Source organism: Lissotriton helveticus, chromosome 1_2, assembly GCF_964261635.1.
Source record: "Lissotriton helveticus chromosome 1_2, aLisHel1.1, whole genome shotgun sequence".
NCBI classification, from domain to species: Eukaryota; Metazoa; Chordata; class Amphibia; order Caudata; family Salamandridae; genus Lissotriton; species Lissotriton helveticus.
The window spans coordinates 281,836,217-281,858,622 of NC_136058.1; the positions used below are offsets into that span (position 1 = coordinate 281,836,217).

At 47.5% G+C, this 22,406-nt stretch overlaps 1 protein-coding gene across 6 annotated transcripts in view; it reads left to right on the forward strand.

Annotated features, from left to right (window-relative positions):
• Positions 1 to 22,406, forward strand: part of RNF220 (ring finger protein 220) — a 1,024,387-nt gene that overhangs the window by 687,388 nt on the left and 314,593 nt on the right. For all 6 annotated transcript variants that reach the window (XM_078671729.1, XM_078671730.1, XM_078671731.1 and 3 more), the window contains one exon: positions 1,722 to 1,851. In XM_078671729.1, the coding sequence (XP_078527855.1) occupies positions 1,722 to 1,851 (130 nt within the window). The remainder of the gene's footprint in view (positions 1 to 1,721; positions 1,852 to 22,406) is intronic.

The following is a 22,406-nucleotide window of genomic DNA, read 5'->3' on the forward strand; positions in this document are numbered from 1 at the left end:
ACAATCTCAAGCTAGTGCCTGAGACACACAGCAGAACTACCCCCTCAGACAGAAACTACCCTCAAGCAGATTCTTTATTCCCTATGATCTTTCGATACCACGCTGAAGAGCAGAGCACCTCCACGTGCTGCGGTCTGCAGCTTTAGCAGGCCTGTTTCTCATGCTATTAGGGACTCTTGTCTCAGACATCAGGTCTAATCCTACAGATACTAAATGCTCTGTCCCTAGACAACAGAGCTATCTGTCGTGATATTAGATATAGTACATGCTCTGTCATCAGACATCAGAACTATCTGTCGTGATATTAGAGATAGTACATGCTCTGTCATCAGACATCAGAACTATCTGTCGTGATATTAGAGATAGTACATGCTCTGTCATCAGACAACAGAACTATCTGTCGTGATATTAGAGATAGTACATGCTCTGTCATCAGACAACAGAACTATCTGTCGTGATATTAGAAATAGCACATGCTCTGTCATCAGACAACAGAGTGGTCCCTCGTGATAGTGCAGGCACTCGCCTCCAATAGAAGAGCAATCCTATATAAGATTACAGGCTCAAGGGTAGATGTAACCATCTGGAATGACAGTTCAGACACTAGCCTGAGACAGAACTACCCTCCAAATATTACAGGCACTAACCTTAGACCCCACCGTGCCTTAGAGCACGTACTTACACTGTCGGTCCCCTGACCTGCCCTGGCCTCGCCTCATTCCAGGCTCTTGCATTAAACAGAGGATAGTCCCTGCTTTCCTTAGACATCAGGCCCGTGCCTCATTCATTTGTGGAGAGCAGAGGAAGGTCTCCAGATAGTCCGTCTCTTACCCTTAGACAGCAGAGTTAGCTCTCCTGAAATTACCAGCATTAGCCTTAGTAAGCGGTAACCTTGGTTTACCTTTATTCGCTCCTCAGAATATCACTAAAAACATGGTCAGTACTTCATCCGGAATGTACCAGCAAGCTGTCCCAGGGAGTGCTCTCGGCAGCCTGGCTTTCTGAATTCAGGGCTGTTGTAAACTCTTTGCATTGTATAACTCTATGACCTTTTCTACTCCATGCCCTCTACTCCCATTCCAGAATACTGATGCTCTGACTCTACTTGGAATTCTATGAGAGGCAGTTAGAGCTTGGCCAGCAGGCGTTTGGGTTGTCTGTCATTACTCTCTATAGAGGAAGAGCCCCTGTTATGGTACTGCAAAGAGGCCATCCCGTCGCACAGTAGACACCAGCATTACAGCAGCCGTCATTTGGTAGAGCACAGAGGTACAAAAGACTAGCTGTCCTGTGGTGCACCAGAGACTCTTATAGCATGTGTACATTCTTACCAATAATAGGCCATCAAAGTACAAACGTGCAGCGGACCAGCAAACAGCATATACCTGTAGATCACAGACTATGCCTGCATTTTCAAATGACTATTTTTTTTCGTTGAGTTTTATTTTTTATTGCAGTTTCACAAAATAGGTTTTCTTTGTTGTGGTTTCTCTGGAAAGATATTTCTCTGCTCAGATTTCTTATATATGACATAAACCGTAAAGCAATGTAGCACATAGCATGCAGCTGTAGAGCACAGAAGACCAAGGCAGTGTATACATAATCCCAGTATAAACAGGGAGTTGTGAAAATGTAGATATGAGTGTGCAGTGGCAGATAAGGGCAGGATTAGGGGATGAGCTGAAGCCCACATTACAACTTTGTGCTTTCTTCCTTCACAGGCAAGAAGAAGGTGGCCTTGTTTGACAGCCAGGCCCCCATCTGCCCCATCTGCCAGGTGCTGCTGCGGCCGGGGGAGCTGCAGGAGCACATGGAACAAGAGATGGACAAGCTAATTCAGCTGAACATCAGGTATGGACCTCAGCCTCTTTCTTACCTTAAAGACACTTTAGATATTACAAACTATCCAGAGAGGTGCAGAAGTACCACCAAACTATGACACCTCAGGCCTGGAGAATCACAACTAGCTTTCCCCCCGCCTGAATACCACAAGACTATTTATCGCTAGTCAATGAGGACCACCTGAGAACCTCTCCTCAGCCCTGCCGGCCACCAAACTGTTCATCCAGCTCCAAGAGAACCACCAAGTAAACTCTCTTCAGCTAGTGAGGATCACCAATTGGTGCCTGCTCAGCCCTGGAGGATCGCCAAACTATTCCTTCCCAGACCTTGAGGGTCAACAAATAACTTCTCCTCAGCTCCAAGAGAACAAGCAAGTGACCTCTCTCCAACCCGCCACACCAACAAACCATTCCATCCCAGCACCTGTGCTCCTCAATCAATTCCTCTCCTGCCTTCGAGTAGCACTAGACAGCACCATGCGGCCCTGGCAGACCATTTAATGAATGCCTTCCAACTCATGAGGGCGACCAAACTCTCCGCACCTAGTCCATGGGAAGGCGGTTGAGGGTGGCACCAGACCTTGAATAAAGTCAGGTTATTTGAGGTTAAATATGTGTCTGGGGAGAAGCACTTACCTCAGTGTGTTTCTGGGAGAAGTGTGCATCAGGTGAAGAACGTGCCTGGGATACAGTTATTGTGTGAATGTGAGGCACAGCTAGCTGAGAATCTGGAGTCTTGGGGAAGCACATATTTGGGGGAAGCACAGTCACCTCAGAAGCATGTGTCTGGGTGACAGTTATGTGTATTGTATGCGTGTGAAGCACGGCTAGTTGAGAAGTGTGTGTCTAGGGGAGAAGTACGTCTGGGGAGTTTCTTGTGTCTAAGTGTGCTGCACGTGAGCTGTTAGGCATGTTTCTGAGGGAAAAGCACGTCTGAGGGAGAATAATCAGAAGTGTGTGTCAGGGAAGAAGTACATGTCTTTGGGGGATCATCAGAAGCGTGTGTCTGAGAATAAGCACATGTGACATGTCTGATGGGAGAATCATCAGAAGTGTGTGTCTGGGAGGAAGCACATGTGACATGTCTGGGGGGAGAATCATCAGAAGCGTGTGTGTCTGAGAAGAAGCACATGTGACTTGCCTGAGGGGAGAATCATCAGAAGCGTGTGTCTGGGAAGAAGCACATGTGACTTGCCGAGGGGAGAATCATCAGAAGTGCGTGTCAGGGAAGAAGCACATGTGACTTGTCTGAGGGGAGAATAATCAGAAGTGTGTGTCAGGGAAGAAGCACATGTCTTTGGGGGGATCATCAGAAGCGTGTGTCTGGGAATAAGCACATGTGACATGTCTGAGGGGAGAATCATCAGAAGTGTGTGTCTGGGAGAAAGCACATGTCTTTGGGGGGACCATTAGAAGCGTGTGTCTGGGAATAAGCACATGTGACATGTCTGGGGGGAGAATCATCAGAAGCGTGTGTCTGGGATGAAGCACATGTCTTGGAGAAGCATCAGAAGCATGTGTCTGGGAAGAAGCATATGTCTTGTGGGGATCATCAGAAGCGTGTCTGGGAAGAAGCACATGTCTGGGAGAATCATCAGAAACGTGTGTCTGGGAAGAAGCATATGTCTTGTGGGGATCATCAGAAGAGTGTGCCTGGGAAGAAGCACATGTCTGAAAAAGAGAATCATCAGAAGCATGTGTCTGGGAAGAAGCACATGTGACTTGCCTGAGGGGAGAATCATCCGAAGCGTGTGTCTGGAAAGAAGCACATGTGACTTGTCTGAGGGGAGAATCATCAGAAGCGTGTGTCTGGAAAGAAGCACATGTGACTTGTCTGAGGGGAGAATCATTAGAAGTGTGTTTCTGGGAAGAAGCACATGTCTTTGGGGGGATATTCAGAAGCATGTGTCTTGGAAGAAGCACATGTGACATGCCTGAGGGGACAATCATCAGAAGCGTGTGTCTGGGAATAAGCAAATGTGACTTGTCTGAGGGGAGAATCATCAGAAGCGTGTGTCTGGGAAGAAGCACATGTCTGGGGGAATCATCAGAAGCATGTGTCTGGGAAGAAGCATATGTCTGGGGGAATCATCAGAAGCGTGTGTCTGGGAAGAAGCACGTCTTTATGGTGATCATCAGAAGCATGTATCTGGGAAGAAGCACATGTGACATGTCTGAGGAGAGAATTTTTTATTTTTATTTTTATTTTTAGAATTTATTAAGCGCAAACAATTGCCCGCAGGCGTCTCGGCGCTGTATTGTATTACTCACCTGTTTGATACTGAGGATGTTTTTCAGAGGCATCAGAAGCATGTGTCTGAGAAGAAGCACAAGTCTGAGGGGAAATCATCAGAAGTGTGTGTCTGGGAAGAAGCACATGTGACTTGTCTGAGTGGAGAATCATCAGAAGCGTGTGTCTGGGAAGAAGCACATGTCTGGGGGAATCATCAGAAGTGTGTGTCTGGGAAGAAGCACATGTCTGCGGGAATCATCAGAGGTGTGACATGTCTGAGGGGACAATCATCAGAAGTGTGTGTCTGGGAAGAAGCAAATGTGACTTGTCTGACGGGAGAATCATCAGAAGCGTGTGTCTGGGAAGAAGCACATGTCTGGGGGAATCATCAGAAGCGTGTGTCTGGGAAGAAGCATATGTCTGGGGGAATCATCAGAAGCGTGTGTCTGGGAAGAAGCACGTCTTTGTGGGGATCATCAGAATCATGTATCTGGGAAGAAGCACATGTGACATGTCTGAGGAGAGAATCATCAGAAGCATGTGTCTGAGAAGAAGCACACGTCTGAGGGGAAATCATCAGAAGTGTGTGTCTGGGAAGAAGCACATGTCGGGGAATCATCAGAAGCGTGTGTCTGGGAAGAAGCACATGTCTGGGGGAATCATCAGAAGTGTGTGTCTGGGAAGAAGCACATGTCTGCGGGAATCATCAGAAGTGTGTGTCTGGGAAGAAGCACATGTCTGGGGGAATCATCAGAAGCGTGTGTCTGGGAAGAAGCACATGTCTACGGGATTAATCAGAAGCGTGTGTCTGGGAAGATGCACATGTCTGCGGGAATCATCAGAAGCGTGTGTCTGGGAATAAGCACATGTCTGGGGGAATCATCAGAAGCGTGTGTCTGGGAATAAGCACATGTGACATGTCTGAGGGGAAAATCATCAGAAGTGTGTGTCTGGGAGGAAGCACATGTGACATGTCTGGGGAAGAATCATCAGAAGCGTGTGTCTGCGAAGAAGCACATGTCTGGGAGAATCATCAGAAGTGTGTGTCTGGGAAGAAACACATGTCTGCAGGAATCATCAGAAGCGTGTGTCTGGTAAGAAGCACATGTCTGGTGGATTCATCAGAAGCGTGTGCCTGGGAAGAAGCACATGTCTGCGGGAATCATCAGAAGCGTGTGTCTGGGAAGAAGAATCATCAGAAGCGTGTGTCTGGGAAGAAGCACATGTCTGGTGGAATCATCAGAAGCGTGTCTGGGAAGAAGCACATGTCTGCGGGAATCAGAAGTGTGTCTGGGAAAAAGCACATGTCTGGTGGAATCATCAGAAGCGTGTGTCTGGGAAGAAGCCCATGTCTTGTGGGGATCATCAGAAGCGTGTGTCTGGGAAGAAGCACATGTCTGCGGGTATAATCAGAAGCGTGTGTCTGGGAAGAAGCACATGTCTGGGAGGATCATCAGAAGTGTGTGTCTGGGAAGAAGCACATGTCTGGTGGAATCATCAGAAGCGTGTGTCTGGGAAGAAGCACATGTCTGCGGGAATCAGCAGAAGCGTGTGTCTGGGAAGATGCACATGTCTGCTGGAATCAGCAGAAGCGTGTGTCTGGGAAGAAGCATATGTCTGCGGGAATCATCAGTAGCATGTGTCTGGGAAGAAGCACATGTCGGGTGGAATCATCAGAAGCGTGTGTCTGGGAAGAAGCACATGTCTGAGGTAATAATCAGAAGCGTGTGTCTGGGAAGAAGCACATGTCTGAGGGGATGATCATCAGAAGTGTGTGTCTGGGAAGAAGCACATGTGATATGTCTGAGGAGAGAATCATCAGAAGCGTGTGTCTGGGAAGAAGCACATGTGACATGTCTGAGGAGATAATCATCAGAAGCGTGTGTCTGGGAAGAAGCACATGTCTGGAGGAAATCATCAGAAGCGTGTGTCTGGTAAGAAGCACATGTCTGAAGGAAATCATCAGAAGCGTGTGTCTGGTAAGAAGCACATATCTGGGGAGAATCCCGTGTCTGGACGTGCTTCACGGCCAGCTCAGAAGCGTGTCTGAGGGGGGGGAGGGCTTGTCTCAGTAGAAACAGATTTATGGGGAGAAGCATGTGTCTGGGGAGAATAACCTGCCTTGGGGAAAGGCATTTGTCGGGGTTATAGCACTTGTCTGTGGTGGGAGAAATGCAAGTCTGGAAGAAGTGTGTTTTTGGGTAGAGTCGTGTGTCTAGGAGGAGAAGCATATGATATGGGGAAAACTTAATTTCATTTGGAAATGCCATATCTGAGAAGCGAGTGTGTGGGGTAAAAGCACATTTTAGGAGACTCAGTGCCTGAAGGAACAGAACCTGCCTGCATGTGCCTGAGGCAGAGGGAAGCATGTGCTTGGGTTGAGAAGCACCTGCCCCAGGGAGAAGTACTAAACTGTGGTTGAAGTGCCTGCCTGAGGACAAGAGACTGCCTCATGCTTCTTAAGCCGAGGTACATGGTTTGTGAGGTAGGCCTGTCTAAGGATAAGAGACTGTCTCAAGCTGAAGTACATGTTGTTTAAGCCGAAATACATGTTTCATGAGAAGGGCCTTTCTCAGGACAGCAGGTTGTCTCAGGCCGAAGCATGGGCCATATTATCAAGGAAGCTGCGGTAGTTTATCGCCGCTTTAACGGCAGGACACTGCCGATAAAGCGGCGATAATGGGCTTGATAATATGCGATTTGAATTTCAATCGAAGCCCAGGTTCGATGTGTGAGGCACTGTCTGAGGCAGAAAGAAGCATGTTTCGTGAGAAGCTTCTCTCTGATGATAAGGCACTGTCTGAGGCAAAAGCATGTTTCTGAGACTGAAGCATGTTTTGTGAGAAGCGTCTCTCTGATGATAAGGCACTGTCTGAGGCAGAAGCATGTTTCTGAGACTGAAGCATGTTTTGTGAGAAGTGTCCCTTTGATGGTAAGAGACTGTCTGAGGCCGAAGCATGTTTCTGAGACTGAAGCATGTTTTGTGAGAAGCGTCTCTCTGATGATAAGGCGCTGTCTGAGGCAGAAGCATGTTTCGTGAGAAGATTCTCTCTGATGATAAGGCACTGTCTGAGGCAAAATCTTGTTTCTGAGACTGAAGCATGTTTTGTGAGAAGCGTCTCTCTGATGATAAGGCACTGTCTGAGGCAGAAGCATGTTTTGTGAGAAGCGTTTCTCTGATGATAAGAGACTGTCTGGCGCTGAAGCATGTTTCTGAGACTAAAGCATGTTTTGTGAGAAGCGTCCCTCTGATGGTAAGAGACTGTCTGAGGCCGAAGCATGTTTCTGAGACTGAAGCATGTTTTGTGAGAAGCGTCTCTCTGATGATAAGGCACTGTCTGAGGCAGAAGCATGTTTCGTGAGAAGCGTCTCTCTGATGATAAGGCACTGTCTGAGGCCGAAGCATGTTTCTGAGACTGAAGCATGTTTTGTGAGAAGCGTCTCTCTGATGATAAGGCACTGTCTGAGGCATAAGCATGTTTCGTGAGAAGCGTCTCTCTGATGATAAGGCACTGTCTGAGGCAGAAGCATGTTTCTGAGACTGAAGCATGTTTTGTGAGAAGCGTCCCTCTGATGGTAAGAGACTGTCTGAGGCCGAAGCATGTTTCTGAGACTGAAGCATGTTTTGTGAGAAGCGTCTCTCTGATGATAAGGCACTGTCTGAGGCAGAAGCATGTTTCGTGAGAAGCGTCTCTCTGATGATAAGGCACTGTCTGAGGCTGAAGCATGTTTCTGAGACTGAAGCATGTTTTGAGAGAAGCGTCCCTCTGATGGTGAGAGACTGTCTGAGGCAGAAGCATGTTTCGTGAGAAGCGTCTCTCTGATGATAAGGCACTGTCTGAGGCTGAAGCATGTTTCTGAGACTGAAACATGTTTTGAGAGAAGCGTCCCTCTGATGGCAAGAGACTGTCTGAGGCAGAAGCATGTTTCTGAGACTGAGGCATGTTTTGTGTGAAGCGTCTCTCTGATGATAAGGCACTGTCTGAGGCAGAAGCATGTTTCGTGAGAAGCGTCTCTCTGATGATAAGGCACTGTCTGAGGCTGAAGCATGTTTCTGAGACTGAAGCATGTTTTGAGAGAAGCGTCCCTCTGATGGTGAGAGACTGTCTGAGGCAGAAGCATGTTTCGTGAGAAGCGTCTCTCTGATGATAAGGCACTGACTGAGGCTGAAGCATGTTTCTGAGACTGAAGCATGTTTTGAGAGAAGCGTCCCTCTGATGGTAAGAGACTGTCTGAGGCAGAAGCATGTTTCTGAGACTGAGGCATGTTTTGTGAGAAGCGTCTCTCTGATGATAAGGCACTGTCTGAGGCAGAAGCATGTTTCGTGAGAAGCGTCTCTCTGATGATAAGGCACTGTCTGAGGCCGAAGCATGTTTCTGAGACTGAAGCATGTTTTGTGAGAAGCGTCTCTCTGATGATAAGGCACTGTCTGAGGCAGAAGCATGTTTCTGAGACTGAAGCATGTTTTCTGAGAAGCGTCCCTCTGATGGTAAGAGACTGTCTGAGGCCGAAGCATGTTTCTGAGACTGAAGCATGTTTTGTGAGAAGTGTCTCTCTGATGATAAGGCACTGTCTGAGGCAGAAGCATGTTTCTGAGACTGAAGCATGTTTTGTGAGAAGCGTCCCTCTGATGGTAAGAGACTGTCTGAGGCCGAAGCATGTTTCTGAGACTGAAGCAAGTTTCGTGAGAAGCGTCTCTCTGATGATAAGGCACTGTCTGAGGCAGAAGCATGTTTCGTGAGAAGCGTCTCTCTGATGATAAGGCACTGTCTGAGGCTGAAGCATGTTTCTGAGACTGAAGCATGTTTTGAGAGAAGCGTCCCTCTGATGGTGAGAGACTGTCTGAGGCAGAAGCATGTTTCGTGAGAAGCGTCTCTCTGATGATAAGGCACTGTCTGAGGCTGAAGCATGTTTCTGAGACTGAAGCATGTTTTGAGAGAAGCGTCCCTCTGATGGTAAGAGACTGTCTGAGGCAGAAGCATGTTTCTGAGAGTGAGGCATGTTTTGTGAGAAGCGTCTCTCTGATGATAAGGCACTGTCTGAGGCAGAAGCATGTTTCGTGAGAAGCGTCTCTCTGATGATAAGGCACTGTCTGAGGCCGAAGCATGTTTCTGAGACTGAAGCATGTTTTGTGAGAAGCGTCTCTCTGATGATAAGGCACTGTCTGAGGCAGAAGCATGTTTCTGAGACTGAAGCATGTTTTGTGAGAAGCGTCCCTCTGATGGTAAGAGACTGTCTGAGGCCGAAGCATGTTTCTGAGACTGAAGCATGTTTTGTGAGAAGCGTCTCTCTGATGATAAGGCACTGTCTGAGGCAGAAGCATGTTTCGTGAGAAGCGTCTCTCTGATGATAAGGCACTGTCTGAGGCCGAAGCATGTTTCTGAGACTGAAGCATGTTTTGTGAGAAGCGTCTCTCTGATGATAAGGCACTGTCTGAGGCAGAAGCATGTTTCTGAGACTGAAGCATGTTTTGTGAGAAGCGTCCCTCTGATGGTAAGAGACTGTCTGAGGCCGAAGCATGTTTCTGAGACTGAAGCATGTTTTGTGAGAAGCGTCTCTCTGATGATAAGGCACTGTCTGAGGCAGAAGCATGTTTCTGAGACTGAAGCATGTTTTGTGAGAAGCGTCCCTCTGATGGTAAGAGACTGTCTGAGGCCGAAGCATGTTTCTGAGACTGAAGCAAGTTTCGTGAGAAGCGTCTCTCTGATGATAAGGCACTGTCTGAGGCAGAAGCATGTTTCGTGAGAAGCGTCTCTCTGATGATAAGGCACTGTCTGAGGCAGAAGCATGTTTCGTGAGAAGCGTCTCTCTGATGATAAGGCACTGTCTGAGGCAGAAGCATGTTTCTGAGACTGAAGCAAGTTTCGTGAGAAGCGTCTCTCTGATGATAAGGCACTGTCTGAGGCAGAAGCATGTTTCGTGAGAAGCGTCTCTCTGATGATAAGGCACTGTCTGAGGCCGAAGCATGTTTCTGAGACTGAAGCAAGTTTCGTGAGAAGCGTCTCTCTGATGATAAGGCACTGTCTGAGGCAGAAGCATGTTTCGTGAGAAGCGTCTCTCTGATGATAAGGCACTGTCTGAGGCAGAAGCATGTTTCTGAGACTGAAGCATGTTTTGTGAGAAGCGTCCCTCTGATGGTAAGAGACTGTCTGAGGCCGAAGCATGTTTCTGAGACTGAAGCAAGTTTCGTGAGAAGCGTCTCTCTGATGATAAGGCACTGTCTGAGGCAGAAGCATGTTTCGTGAGAAGCGTCTCTCTGATGATAAGGCACTGTCTGAGGCAGAAGCATGTTTCTGAGACTGAAGCATGTTTTGTGAGAAGCGTCTCTCTGATGATAAGGCACTGTCTGAGGCCGAAGCATGTTTCTGAGACTGAAGCAAGTTTCGTGAGAAGCGTCTCTCTGATGATAAGGCACTGTCTGAGGCAGAAGCATGTTTCGTGAGAAGCGTCTCTCTGATGATAAGGCACTGTCTGAGGCTGAAGCATGTTTCTGAGACTGAAGCATGTTTTGAGAGAAGCGTCCCTCTGATGGTGAGAGACTGTCTGAGGCAGAAGCATGTTTCGTGAGAAGCGTCTCTCTGATGATAAGGCACTGTCTGAGGCAGAAGCATGTTTCTGAGACTGAAGCATGTTTTGTGAGAAGCGTCTCTCTGATGATAAGGCACTGTCTGAGGCCGAAGCATGTTTCTGAGACTGAAGCAAGTTTCGTGAGAAGCGTCTCTCTGATGATAAGGCACTGTCTGAGGCAGAAGCATGTTTCGTGAGAAGCGTCTCTCTGATGATAAGGCACTGTCTGAGGCAGAAGCATGTTTCTGAGACTGAAGCATGTTTTGTGAGAAGCGTCCCTCTGATGGTAAGAGACTGTCTGAGGCCGAAGCATGTTTCTGAGACTGAAGCAAGTTTCGTGAGAAGCGTCTCTCTGATGATAAGGCACTGTCTGAGGCAGAAGCATGTTTCGTGAGAAGCGTCTCTCTGATGATAAGGCACTGTCTGAGGCAGAAGCATGTTTCGTGAGAAGCGTCTCTCTGATGATAAGGCACTGTCTGAGGCAGAAGCATGTTTTGTGAGAAGCATCTGCCTGATGATAAGAGACTGTCTGAGGCCGAAGCATGTTTCTGAGACTGAAGCATGTTTTGGGAGAAGCGTCTGCCTGATGATAATAGACTGTCTGATATGATAATAGACTGTCTGAGGCCGAAGCATGCGTCTGAGATAGTTGCATGTTAATAAGCATGTTTCTGAGATAGTTGCATGTTTAGTGAGACTCGCCTGCCTGAGGATAAGGGACTGTTTGAGGCCGAAGCACGTCGAAGGCCGAGAGAGGAGCAAAAGCACGTGTTTTGGGAGAGGCGCGTGTCTGAGGTGACCCTCCTGAGGAGGGGGCAGGGTTTTTGTTGTTAACACAGGAGAGGCTGGTTTGCAGTCTCAAGCTATAGCTCATAACCACAAGATGAAGCAAGAACGCCCTGTTTCTTTGTGCGGCACCGGCCACAGTGCGTCTGTGTAATTTATGGCGTCGTTTGGGTCCGTTCCAACTTCATAAAGGCCCCGGCAACTGCACGCGCAGGTTGGAATGAACGGAGGCAATTAGTGGCCGCGGTGGCCTATCAGGGAAGGCAGGTGCAGCGAGGGAGAGGCCACCGCCGCTAAATGGCGGTGATGGGAAGGCCGCCTTTAATGGGAAACGAGAGGAAGGCCTAAATCACGCGCCTTGACAGGGGCCATTGTGGGCCAGATGACAGGTGAGGACGGATGGCCTTATTCCTCCAAGTAAGAGCCGGAGTCACCGGGAGACGCGCTCCGGCTGACACCGCCGCGGCCGCGCTGCTTCTCCCGGCCGGGCTGAGACGAGGGCTTTATTAATTATTAAATAACGACCCGCGATAGATAACGTTCAATCCATGCCACGGAAGCCCGTCACTAGCGAGGCCTGACGTACCCCATGCAGATGGAGCCCCGCCCACCCGCGCCACCCCCCTGCACCACCCACCGAACCCAGCGAGCCGGGGTGCCAGGCTCTTACTAACGAGATAACAGTGTAATGTGAGGCACATCTCGTTGCATAGACCCCCTAGCAACATACATAGACCTGGCAATACTTACACGTTGCTATCGTCATCCATCTGGCGTGGATCACATCACTGAACCCCTAGTTCCCACCAGACCCCTTATTTGCACAACTCCCACTAGTCTTGGATTTCCTCACTCCGATCTGTTGCTCCCATGAGACCTTGACCCACTTTACACCAATCCTGGCAGCTCTCTGTGTCAAGCCTTATGCTAGACCCAGACCGTGGTGTCTTATCTCATACACCCTCGGTCTCACCTCCAGGCCCAGACCGTGCTGTCCCAAGCCTCCTCAACCTAACCTCGAGACCCTTCTCTTGCTGTTTATTCCATGCCTCCTCGGTCTCACCTCTAGGCCAAGCTCTTGCTACCTCACGCCTTCTCAATCTAGCCTCCAGGCCAAGACCTTGCTACCTGATGCGTTGAGTCTCACCTCCAGGCCCGGAGCATGCTGTTTCATACTCCTTAACCCCTTCGCCGCAGGGGTAATTCCCCCGCTGTGCTGGGGAGAGGGGGGCACGCACAGCGCCCCGCTGCTCGTGACGAGCTCAGCTCGTCATCAGCACACGGCCACGCTTGTCATGAGCCACGGTGGCCGTGTGCTCAGGACGAGCTGAGCTTGTCACGGACACACCCGTTTCTTTAGAACGCTCAGCACAGCGGGGGAATTATCCTCCCCTGTTTTTAAACATACCCCAAATCACCAGGAATAAAGCAACGGGTAATATTCTGGAGATATTTTTATAATTGCACTCACTTCATCACATTCACAAACACCTCAACCTGCTTCACTGTAAACAGGTGTTGCAGCACAGCTGGGTAGCATTCGGCTACCGGGCTGGGACCTGATGATGAAGCATGACACCAACTAGGTTGGTGAGTGAGGGTTTTCTTAACAAACTTTTGAGGTGACAGACACTCTGGAGTCAGACAGTCATTTACCTTGGCCGTCTTCTTTGGTTTCAAAATACCCACAGGGACAAGGACGGCCGTCCTACTGTCCTAGCTCTCTACATTTTGGTTTTGAATGTACTTAATATCTCATGCCTCCTCAGTCTCATCTTCTGAAACTGTCCTGCTGTCTTTAACCTCCACTTTTATGCACCCAAATGTCAAACTCAAGACATTTAAACACACCCCAGATCCAGCTCATGCAGCCTCAGACTTGGGCGCTGCAGAACCATGCTTCAGAGTCTCCTTGCCTAAACCCATTTTTACAAAAATGAAGAGTAAGGTGGTGGTCTCCCCCTAAACAGATGTTGTCTTGCTAAACTTTGAATGCTAATGGTTCCTTTTCTACTGTTGTGGTGTTTGTCTCTTGCTGGCTTCCTCCAGCCACACTTTCCCCTAAGAGCAAGTACTGCAGTTCTTATAGACGACCTACCAGCCCATCACTTGGGTTCCTGTGGGGATCAATTCTGCCACGAGAGACATTTTCACTCAAGTCCATCCATTCCCAACCTATGGAAATAGCACCCCCGTGTGGCCGATGGCGTCATTTGTGTCACAAATAAAGGTAGCCAGGGTGCGTATCCCTGTTGGGGATGTGGGAAAGAAAGGTAAACTGCATATTACAGACTGAAGTGCGGATTGGCCAGGAAGCAGCCCCTCTGGTAATGGAGCATGTCACTTGGGAAAACGAAACGTTAATAGTCTCAGTGCATTTTTTGACAAAGTACTATCATGTAATGTTCCTAACTGTGGGTTCAAAGTCTGCTCAGATTACGAAAATAGGTACAGGAGGGCCAGCCTCTAGTTACATTGTGAGCTTTCCAACAGGCTGGACTATGTCAACGGCAAACAGGTTGAGGTACAGACTGGTACTTTCCATTATTCAGGAATTTGAGAGACAAAATCAAGATCTACTTCCACGAGGTAGAAATTAACATTTTCAGTTGAAAACACCTCATGTTTACCATAGGGTCAAGTCAGACAGGCCTGTGCCATCTGATGAAAAATGCAATTCTGAGATTTTAAAGAATCTCAGACATGATTTACATCATTGCTTAATTAGTAAAACAAACAAGTGCCAGGGCCATCGTTAGGAGGTCACTGCAGCTTGCACCGCCCATTGCCACTGCCAGCACTACCAATGACCGTAGCATCACAATTATTAACCATCACAATCCTTTAATGTGACAATTTAGCCTATTCCATGCCCCAAAAGGTGTAAGAATGGCTTGGTCTTGGTCATTTTTACTTCTATTGAATCATTAAACTACTGATGTGCTCATTTTTAAATTAAACAGACAGCGCCATCAATTGGCAGACTGTCGTATTTGCCTGTGTTGACAATTAAGAGCTAGTACTACTCACTGGAAACAACCAGTTTAACCGCTTGCGTGCTTCTGTCGGCCAACGGCTCGCACGCACTACCTTCGTAGTGCTGCGTACGTCCGTGGCCGACACGGCCCCGCCCACTCCGCTAAACCCGCCGCGGTTAATAGGTTAAATTATGTGTTGTGACAACTTATATCATATATGTACATAAACACATAATGTAATATATTTTCAATATTATGTATATAGAAATATATGTATATATACACACACACACACACACTTCTATATATATATAATATATAATATATATATACACACACAGACATATTCATAACACACACATTCGTACATATGTGTATATATCTTTCTTAAGGGGAGTACTCCCCAATCCAGCATTATTTTTTAATTTACATTATATACATATAGAGAGAGATTTTAGAGGGGAACCTGCCCTGAGCATTAAAAAAACACCCTCTTTACCTCTACCTGCCTCTGAAGCTTAGAAAAACCATAACCCCCTTTATCTCTAGCTATCCTTGAAACCTAAAAACCCCTTACCTCTCTTTATCTCTACTCGCCCCTGAACCCTGAAAACTCCTTTACTTCTACTCATCACTGAACCCTAAAAAACCCTTATCCCTTTACCTCTACCCAACCCTGAAATTTTAATACCTCACCGCTTAACCCTTAAACACTAATTTTCTAAGTAGCATAATTATGCTGTTTAAAAAATACACACCTATATTGTAAATGCCTATGTTGTAAAACACTTTAAAAGGGCCCTTGTTGTACTTACATGTGTTGTAAAGGTTTACGTAATAACATCCATCGTGGTAAACACCACGTTGTAAACATTACAAAGCACATGATATTAGAATATGACACAGTGTCTTCAAAATTCAAATAAGTGTTTCTCTTTAACACAATGAGGCGTTCCACTTCAGTACATCAGATGGTATCGCTCCATTGAGAAATATTTATTAGAAGCAAGAGCTTTTAAACATGAACTGAGAAACATTCCTGTCTCCACCCTTGTGATAATACTATTACTGAATTAAGAAGAAAGCCAGTTGTCATTCCAGTGGCCCTCCTTATATTCAGGGCCAATGGAATAATGAGGCATGGGAGCACAAAACTATGCAACACAGTTAACTAAATTTTGCGGTAAGAAAAGTCACATTATGTGGCATAATGTAGCACATTTTTTAACAGCATTACTTTATTTTTTTGTAATTTTTACACATGGTAATACTATGCAGCCAAAGATTTCACCTCATTAGTACCAGTTTAAGAACCAACAATAGAAATTAGCAACTGAAAGATAACCAGTTAACCTTTGCAAATGGCCTTCTAGAGTGATCAAACACATGCTGCCGCATTTTTAGTAACATGATTTTGATCTAGAATTTCTTTTTTTGTTAAAATCTGCAGATTAGGCAGCAGACAATGGATTATGTGGCAAATACGCAAAACCATAATTATGAGAAAAAAAACAACAGTCACAGAATTGCATAATTCCTGTGGCCCTGCTTATATGTGGCCTAGACTCTTATTATGGATGGAGAAACATTATTGGCTATTAAATCAAACATGAGAGGTTTTTATACAGCGTAAAACCTGAACTCACGTATTTGAAGGTGCTTTCATATGTGATAATGCAGAAAAAGAGGCTTGTCGAAATACAGCATTTGCCTAGGGTCACAAAATTTGGTAAAGCGGGAAAATAGGATTGGTCCCAGGTTTTCTGGTTTCACACTGTGCTATTCAGCCATTAGATAGGTATCTCTTTCTGACAGAAAAGGTTCATGTTTGATCCTGATTATTGGTCAATGAGGTGAGATCGTTGGCATCTGGCAGAATCTACATTTTATTTTTGGGCATTTTACATAGCCCATACCTTGTTCAAGGACATAAGAGCAGTTTTTTTTAGTGTTCTATAGCACAAATTCTACTCGAAGGTATTAGACACACTTTACACGCGCACCAGTTACATTACAAAAGGCCACATTCATTTTTTAGGCACGTGGAGATTAAGTGATGTGCCCAGAATCACAGGATGTTTAGCTCTCTAGAATCAAACCTGGCTCCCCAGCTCTATAGTCGGAAGCTCTGGTTGTAACACCATATTCTCTCCCCACATCAAAATAGAATACAAACTAGATACAAGATTATTTTTGCGGCACAGTGAGATTTTCTGGGATTCATGAGAAGCAGAGCCCAGGCTTGGACACAAGCCCAACTCCCCAGGTCATAGGTCTGCAGCTGCAGCCACAAGGCCACATCGCCTTGGGATTTCGAGTCAACCTGGAGCTCGTGCTGAGCCAGGCATCTGGCTTTTCAGCGGCTAGCCCCCTCTGTGCAAAACGGAGAGAGGCGACCCCACGCCCCACTATTTATGGATGTATTTGTGCTTATAAATTGTTTGACCATGAGACTGGTGAGAGAGCTAAAGCTGTCTCTCGGCCAGACCCGGAAATAAAACAACGGATGCATGTGTATCGAGCCTGGGTTCGGAAATCTTCATTTTTTAAATCCATTAGGTGGAGCTGTTAATTTGAAGGGCTGTTTAAGCGAGCAGGGCCTGGCAGCCGATGATGAGCACTATTTATTCTAGAATAATCACATCACCCCGCGCGCTGGTTTAAGAGCACTCAAGGCGCCGCCGCCATGATGAGAATTAGCATCGAGCCATTTGTACTCATTCAGCCGAGCCCCGAATGGGTCTCCGCGGCGGGGACCGAGCAAGACATTCGCTTTATAGCGCCCTTAAACCCGCCGAGAAGCCTTGTTCGCAAAGTGAATTCAAGTCTTAGCAAGATTCGGGTAATGATCAGTCGAGGCCTAGGACCAGCGCTGGGTGTGCAGCGCCCCGACGTGGGTTCGCGGCGCCCCATCGACGCCCGCAGGTCGAGCACATGCACATTTCATTTGGGAGCCGCGCCGCGCTTTCGATCAGCTGTCGCCGCGGCCGGCCCTCCTCCGCGTTACATATGTAAAAGCCTCATCGAAGCTGACATGTCAAATTCAGGCCATTTGTGCAAAATCCGCCCTTAATAATACCGTTTCATTTCCCTCAAATGAGACTTGAATGCATGTAAAATGGGAAAGGATATTTAAGCCCTCACATTAGGCAGATGTCTTGCCGGAGGCCGATTCAATATGTGGCTTCTGAAGTGTTTAACATGCGTGCTCCGCTCCCCGCTCAGAATATGTCACCTGTCCCCCTCCCTAATAGTTAAGGCGAGGGGATAAATTGAAAAAAAACAACCATGCTGGAATTTCTTTTTCCTTCTAGTCTGCGTAGATTTAACACTCTCGCCCCCATACCCTATTTGCATGTTTCCTGTTTAAGCTAGCAAGCCAGCTGACAAAGCAGCACGTTTTAAAGTGCTTCGAGGTGCAGTGCGACAGAAGTGGGTGCTAGATTCATTGTATGCTGCTGCTCCCGAGCCGTTTCGACTCGTTTGCACTGCACATGCTGGGCGACTCGGTTCTGTTAATAACCCTCTCTTTTGCAGCCCCCTTTTCATGTATGTGGCAGTGAGTGAGTCAAACGAAGAGCAATGCCCAGACTCACACACCATCGGGGAGAAGAGCCGTGACTTGAACTCCAAGCCTTGAAGTTTAACTCGAGCCCCCGATCGCGGTCTCCTCCTCCTGCAGTGTCTGCATCGTCATTATCGTGGCTGGCGAGAGCCCTTAGGTTCCTTTGGAGAGAACTGTACCTGTGCCCGATGCCAGGACTGCCTCCTAGTGCCAATGCCGCGTGGGTTCGAGGGAGAGAGAGTGATGCCAGCGGAAGTTCAGAAGAACTGTACACGTTTCATAGTGACTGCCCATGGTGGCACTACCCTGCACCTGCCTTGCACAGGGGTGGGGAATGTTCTAGAATGCCAGTGCTTTCACATGCCCCTCTGCCAGGCGTGGATCCAGCCTTCTAGTGGCTGTAATACGTCAGATCTCCCCACACTGTGCTCTTTGGCCACTAGATGCCGCCAGAGTTCCATAGCTGAGACCTCGACTGCTGCTGGGTTGATAGCACCGGTGCTCTCCCACTTGAACCCTGTGCCCGCCCGCCCCTGGAGCTCTGACAGTCTTGCCAAGTTTGCGCGGAGGGAACTTGCTAGAAAGCTCTCCGCCTTGAATGGCCAGAACTAGGGCACACATCCTATAAAAAGAAGTGGGGGGACTGACCAAGTAAGACAATATGCAAATGACCTCATGACATCACAACGTAGAGCTATAAAAGAAATAAAATAGTGCTATTTAAATTATTTGTGTAAATACTGGGACAGAATAACCCATCTGACAGTCTTACATTGTCTGCATTTACACACAGGGCCAGAACAAAGGCAAAAGCATGCCTCTCTTAAGCACCTGTGAAGAGAAGGCAAGCTGTGTGCCTTTGTTTCCCTCTGTGGCATTCACATTTAAATGTAAGGTTCCAGGCAGCCCCCAGTCAGCATATACAAACCAAATGAGGCCGGATGGCCCTTAACTTTGGCCCAGCTGGAGGTGAAAAAAGGCTCCCTCGCTGCCTGCACGTTGCTGCCGGGAATGAATGGAGAGCAGGCAACGTGCAGGTGCTGCTGAACGTGTCCCGATGTCTGAAAATGACACCTGGACAAGTTCAGCATATTTCTGTGGGGCCCAACTTCTTGGCAGGGGGGACGGCGTCCACCCTGTGAAAAGAGTGGGGCTACCTGCGTGTACCCCCGACTCGAGCCCTCGTCAGGACATAAACAATCCGAACATTTGAAAAAGTCCAGATGGGGGCTACAAATCCACACCACCATCACAACCACACCAGGGCTGCTCTCTCCAGCTCGAGGACCTGCTTGAAACTGAGAATGCAGTCATAACATGATCATTCCAGTGTCCCCTCCTGCGAGCCAAGATCAGGGTGGACAAAGTTCTTTTTATAGACACCGACTTACTTGAAAAAAGCGTCCATCAGTAATAGGGGGCTACCCTCCTCAGCCCAGGACCAGCTTGCCAGATACTGTGGACTGCCCAACGAACCACTGTGTCACACAGTCAAGGCACAGTGGAGCCCTGACCATCTGACTGGTGATGATGGCGAGTACTTGTTAGCAACAACAGAGGGGACCTGGCCTTGTAGCAAGAATCATTCTGCACGGATTACCTGGAGTTGCCCTGGGAGGCACTGTGCTACATGCTGCCCCTCTCTGAAACGACCCCCATGCTCCTTCCCTCTACACATGTGCATCTGGCCGGCACCGAGACCGGGCCTATGTACTCCCAGTTCTGTTCTCTGAGTGTCACGGGGTTCACTTATCCACCCGTTAGCCCTAAACGCTGTCTGGCCGTCCACTAACTGGTGGCCCTAGTAATGGGTCTCTAGTTTGAGAATATTGCCATTGTCTCCGAAAGATGTATGGCCATCCTCACCCCCTTGTTACTTATGGCAGAGGTACAGGAGGGCTGCACCCCCCCACAACCCCTCCAGAAGGAAAGCTTTATTGCCTCTAGCAGACTTCGAGGTACGCGCCTTTCTTACTCGTCACGGGCTCCAAACCCTAACCCCGAGGTGCCATGAGCTCCGGATCCCCAGGGCACTAGCAGAATCTCTACTCTGACCAGTAGATTGTTGTTGTGTATCTAGACCCACAATCTTGACTAAAGGTCTGTGTAGTCCTTGGACACAAGACATCCCTGGCCCTAGTGTCCAGGAGCTGTGTCTGTCCTCCACGCCATGAAGGTCCAGTTTACATCTGGGGGACCCTCGTGTGAGTGAAACCTTCAAGGGGCTGCCTCAACCAAGGCTCCATTTAAACATATCTTTCTATCCTGTGTCTGTTTTTTAAAGTAACAATGCGCCAGCTCTTTTTAACACTGAAACTAGCACTGGTCCCCTGATGGATGGCAGCATTAACCGCAGGCTGCTGGCTCCTATTCACTCTATTATTACTTGTACACAGTATACGCCAGAGATCACTGGTATTTTCATGAGGTCATTTTAACTGAGCTTTTTCTGTTCGTCGGTAATAATGTTAACATTTAGAGAGTGATGATAACTGAAAACCCCAATTACAGCAAAAAAGTGCAAATATGGAGATGTCAGGACTAACTGTGTGCCAGAAGATTCCACAGGAGCAGATGAATATCACTCAGTGCCTCCTATTCCTCCTTGCGCCAAAACTCTCCGAATCCTTCTTTGAGGATTGGAATGAAAAGAACGACTTGCTGAGAAGTCAGCAATGCTACTTTCAGTATGTTCTTACTTCCTCGCCACACCCTCAGTACAACGGCTAGAAGGGTTGACATGGGTGATGTGCTGTTCAGCGTCTACAACCTTAACCGTGACACGTCTTAACAATCTTCTCCTGTTAGCAACTTTAATATATGTATCTATATACATGGACATCCAAATGTGTGCATATGTATATTCTCTTATACGCACATATATGCGCACATGCATCTAGCTAAACAACACATGACTATTTAATTCCAGGTCACTTCTATCTCCCAATGTCTTCCCATGCCTTAATGGGTCCGAAGCCTTGCTGCTCTGCTTAAGAAATTACATTAAATGGCCTCGTCTTTCTCTGATATGTCAATTGGTTCTCCTTCGTTCCAAGTTATACAAAAAAGGCAGGTAATAATAACTTGCACCCCCCCCCCCCCCCCATTTTCAGTCCCTAAAACTGTATGTAGGGTGCACACTCTATCAATGTCTTCCTGTCCCGGATACCTCTGCAGTCCCTAAAACTGTATGTACGGTGCACACTCTATCAATGTCTTCCTCTCCCGGATACCTCTGCAGTCCCTAAAACTGCATGTACGGTGCACACTCTATCAATGTCTTCCTCTCCCGGATACCTCTGCAGTCCCTAAAACTGTATGTACGGTGCACACTCTATCAATGTCTTCCTGTCCCGGATACCTCTGCAGTCCCTAAAACTGTATGTACAATGCACACCCTATCAATGTCTTCCTCTCCCGGATACCTCTGCAGTCCCTAAAACTGCATGTACGGTGCACACTCTATCAATGTCTTCCTCTCCCGGATACCTCTGCAGTCCCTAAAACTGTATGTACGGTGCACACTCTATCAATGTCTTCCTGTCCCGGATACCTCTGCAGTCCCTAAAACTGCATGTACGGTGCACACTCTATCAATGTCTTCCTCTCCCGGATACCTCTGCAGTCCCTAAAACTGTATGTACGGTGCACACTCTATCAATGTCTTCCTCTCCCGGATACCTCTGCAGTCCCTAAAACTGTATGTAGGGTGCACACTCTATCAATGTCTTCCTCTCCCGGATACCTCTGCAGTCCCTAAAACTGCATGTACGGTGCACACTCTATCAATGTCTTCCTCTCCCGGATACCTCTGCAGTCCCTAAAACTGTATGTACGGTGCACACTCTATCAATGTCTTCCTGTCCCGGATACCTCTGCAGTCCCTAAAACTGTATGTACGGTGCACACCCTATCAATGTCTTCCTCTCTCGGATACCTCTGCAGTCCCTAAAACTGCATGTACGGTGCACACCCTATCAATTTCTTCCTCTCCCGGATACCTCTGCAGTCCCTAAAACTGTATGTACGGTGCACACTCTATCAATGTCTTCCTCTCCCGGATACCTCTGCAGTCCCTAAAACTGTATGTACGGTGCACACCCTATCAATGTCTTCCTCTCCCGGATACCTCTGCAGTCCCTAAAACTGTATGTACGGTGCACACCCTATCAATTTCTTCCTCTCCCGGATACCTCTGCAGTCCCTAAAACTGTATGTACGGTGCACACCCTATCAATATCTTCCTCTCCCGGATACCTCTGCCATGTAGACCACAACATTTCATTTACTGTGGTGGTGCACCAAAGAAAGAAACAATTATAGATTCGAAACAAGTCCAATTCCGCTGTCCAATTTTCTTTGTTGCTTCTTTATTTTATATTCCAAAAAGCTTTTATATTTTCATCTTTTATATTCCGATTGTTAAAGCCTCAGCC